At 56.1% G+C, this 2,115-nt stretch overlaps 1 protein-coding gene across 1 annotated transcript; it reads right to left on the reverse strand.

The window, feature by feature from the left end:
• Positions 1–368: 368 nt before the first annotated feature.
• LOC104080947 (selenium-binding protein 1-like) lies at positions 369–2,071 on the reverse strand (the record flags this gene model as incomplete). The annotated part of the gene is made up of 5 exons (XM_009583504.1): positions 369–491; positions 753–845; positions 946–1,067; positions 1,381–1,459; positions 1,893–2,071. Coding segments are annotated over 5 exons (596 nt in total), but the record flags the coding sequence as incomplete, so codon positions are not given.
• Between the last annotated feature and the right edge of the window lie 44 nt (positions 2,072–2,115).

A 2,115-nucleotide genomic window follows, 5' to 3' on the forward strand; every position in this document is an offset into this window, starting at 1 on the left:
TCCAACCTGAATGATTCTATGATTCTATCTCTGGTGGATACACTGGGAGATGCTGTAGCAGAGACATGGCCTGGCTCTCAGAGACGCACAGGTGGATTCACTCCACCTTTCAGACTGAAACACTTATGCTCTCCCAAGCAAAGCCCTGGCACCACAGCTCCGCACAGGCAGCTGCACCTTGCCCAGCCAGAGATGTTTGTGAGTCAACGGCGTGTGAAATTCAACAGGAGGAAGCTGCGGGGACAACGTTAGGAAAATCTCTCCCTCTGCAATCACGAACGCGTCCTTGTAGCCCCCCAGATGAGGCGCCTTTCCCGTTTCTAGCAGACAGGCCATGCAGAAGAGGCCCCTTCCCTCCCAAATGTTTCTTACCTGACCATGTTCGGGTAGAACTGCTTGTCCCATGTGCTGTAGAGGGAGTTGGTGACGTACAGCCTCTTGCCATCCAAGCTGAGCTGCATCTTGCTAGGGCCGCCGTACACTCTCTTGCACTGAAGGCAGAGCATACAGCAGTAATGTTACTGGCTTCTTGCTTTCAGCAGCCAAGCACAAGCAGGGGCAGGGGAGCAGAGCAGAGCAGAGCAGAGCAGAGCAGAGCGGCTGCCTCCCCTTCTAACCCAGGCAAGCTACCAGATGCTGCAGACACACGGCCACTGCAATGGAGACCTACCCCAGACACCCTGGGCAGAGAATTAGCAGAGCAGAGCCAAAGTCCAAAGGACACCAGAGGGCAAAGAGCCCGCAGAACTCACCTTGATCACCAAGGGCTCCGGCTGGCACTTCAGCTCTTCGTCTCTACACACAGTCACGGGTCCGCCTCTGAGGATGCTGCCTCCCACAAACACCTGTAAGCGAGGCAGCGGGAGACATGTTGCCTTGTCATCTAACCACCACCAGATACTGCTAAGGAACTCAGCAGTGCAAGCCCTTCTGCTCCTGCCTTACCTGTCCCACCAGCCTGGGCTTGCAGTTTTTGGAGAGCTCATATTGGCGGATGTCTCCGTGCAGCCAGTTGCTGAGATACAGGTACTTGTCATCCATTGAGATGATGAGGTCGGCTGTGAAGGCTAGGGCACAGAAACAAAGAGCTCCAGAGAAGGCAGCAGCAACAGAAAACGTGCCTTGCATCGAGCCCCAGCTCCCATCTCTCCCTGCCATTCTGTACGTCCTGCCTCCAGCACAGGAGACCTGCCCAAGTGCACAGGCTCCAGCTGGGGCAGCAGTGTCTTCTTGGGGGTGCGCACAGCCCCTCAGCCCCTCCGACCAGCCTTCCGTCAAGTTTACGCAGCAAGGCTTTGCGGGTCAGCAGTGGGCTTTGCCACGCTGCACAACACAACGCTCCGGGAGGAAAAAGGAAAGACCACCTCAGGCCACACAAACCTGGCATCTTGGGCATAATCCATCCCGACACGTCCTTGGCCGGTATCCGAATCACCTCTTCTACTGTCCAGTTGTCTCTCTGCACAAGAAACACAGGCACCGCACCATGAGCGTTCCTGCCTGCTCAGGCAAGAGCGTTCCCCTGCACTCACACACTTGCACAGCTAGGCAGAGCTGCTGAGGAAGGCTACCACTGCACCCAGCTACTACGAGCAGACACAAGCAACGACAGCATCGTCTGATACCAACAGCGAGGCTGGGCTTCATTGCTCAAATTAATCCTCCAGATGTTCAGCAAAGAAGTCCCAACTGGTCACGATGGGCTTTTACGCTCAGTGGAAGAACAGACTCCTCTCCTTCTAGCACACATGTTCAAAGCAGGGTCTGGATACTGCCCTCTGCACTCGCCTCCTTCTTTCTCTCTGCTACCCCAAATTCCTTCTGCGCGTTTCTCCATCACCCTGTAGCTCACCAGGGCTGGGTCTCCCCCCGGCTGCTGGCGGAATACTTGCCTCGCACTTGTAGAAGCGGTAGATGATGCCACTCAGGGCACAGGCGACGTATCCCTCGGCAGCATCGGGGTTGTGGAGGAATTTAACACTCAGGGGCAAAGAGTCCTCCCCCAGGTCAAAGCACTGGGTGAGGGTGCGGCAGGACAAGTTCCACACGTTCAGGCGGCGCCCAAAGACTCCTGAGGAAAAGGAAAACCAAGTCAGAAGAGGGGCGGCTACCCAC

This window comes from Fulmarus glacialis, unplaced genomic scaffold (genome assembly GCF_000690835.1).
Source record: "Fulmarus glacialis isolate BGI_N327 unplaced genomic scaffold, ASM69083v1 Scaffold46488, whole genome shotgun sequence".
In the NCBI taxonomy this organism is placed as follows: Eukaryota; Metazoa; Chordata; class Aves; order Procellariiformes; family Procellariidae; genus Fulmarus; species Fulmarus glacialis.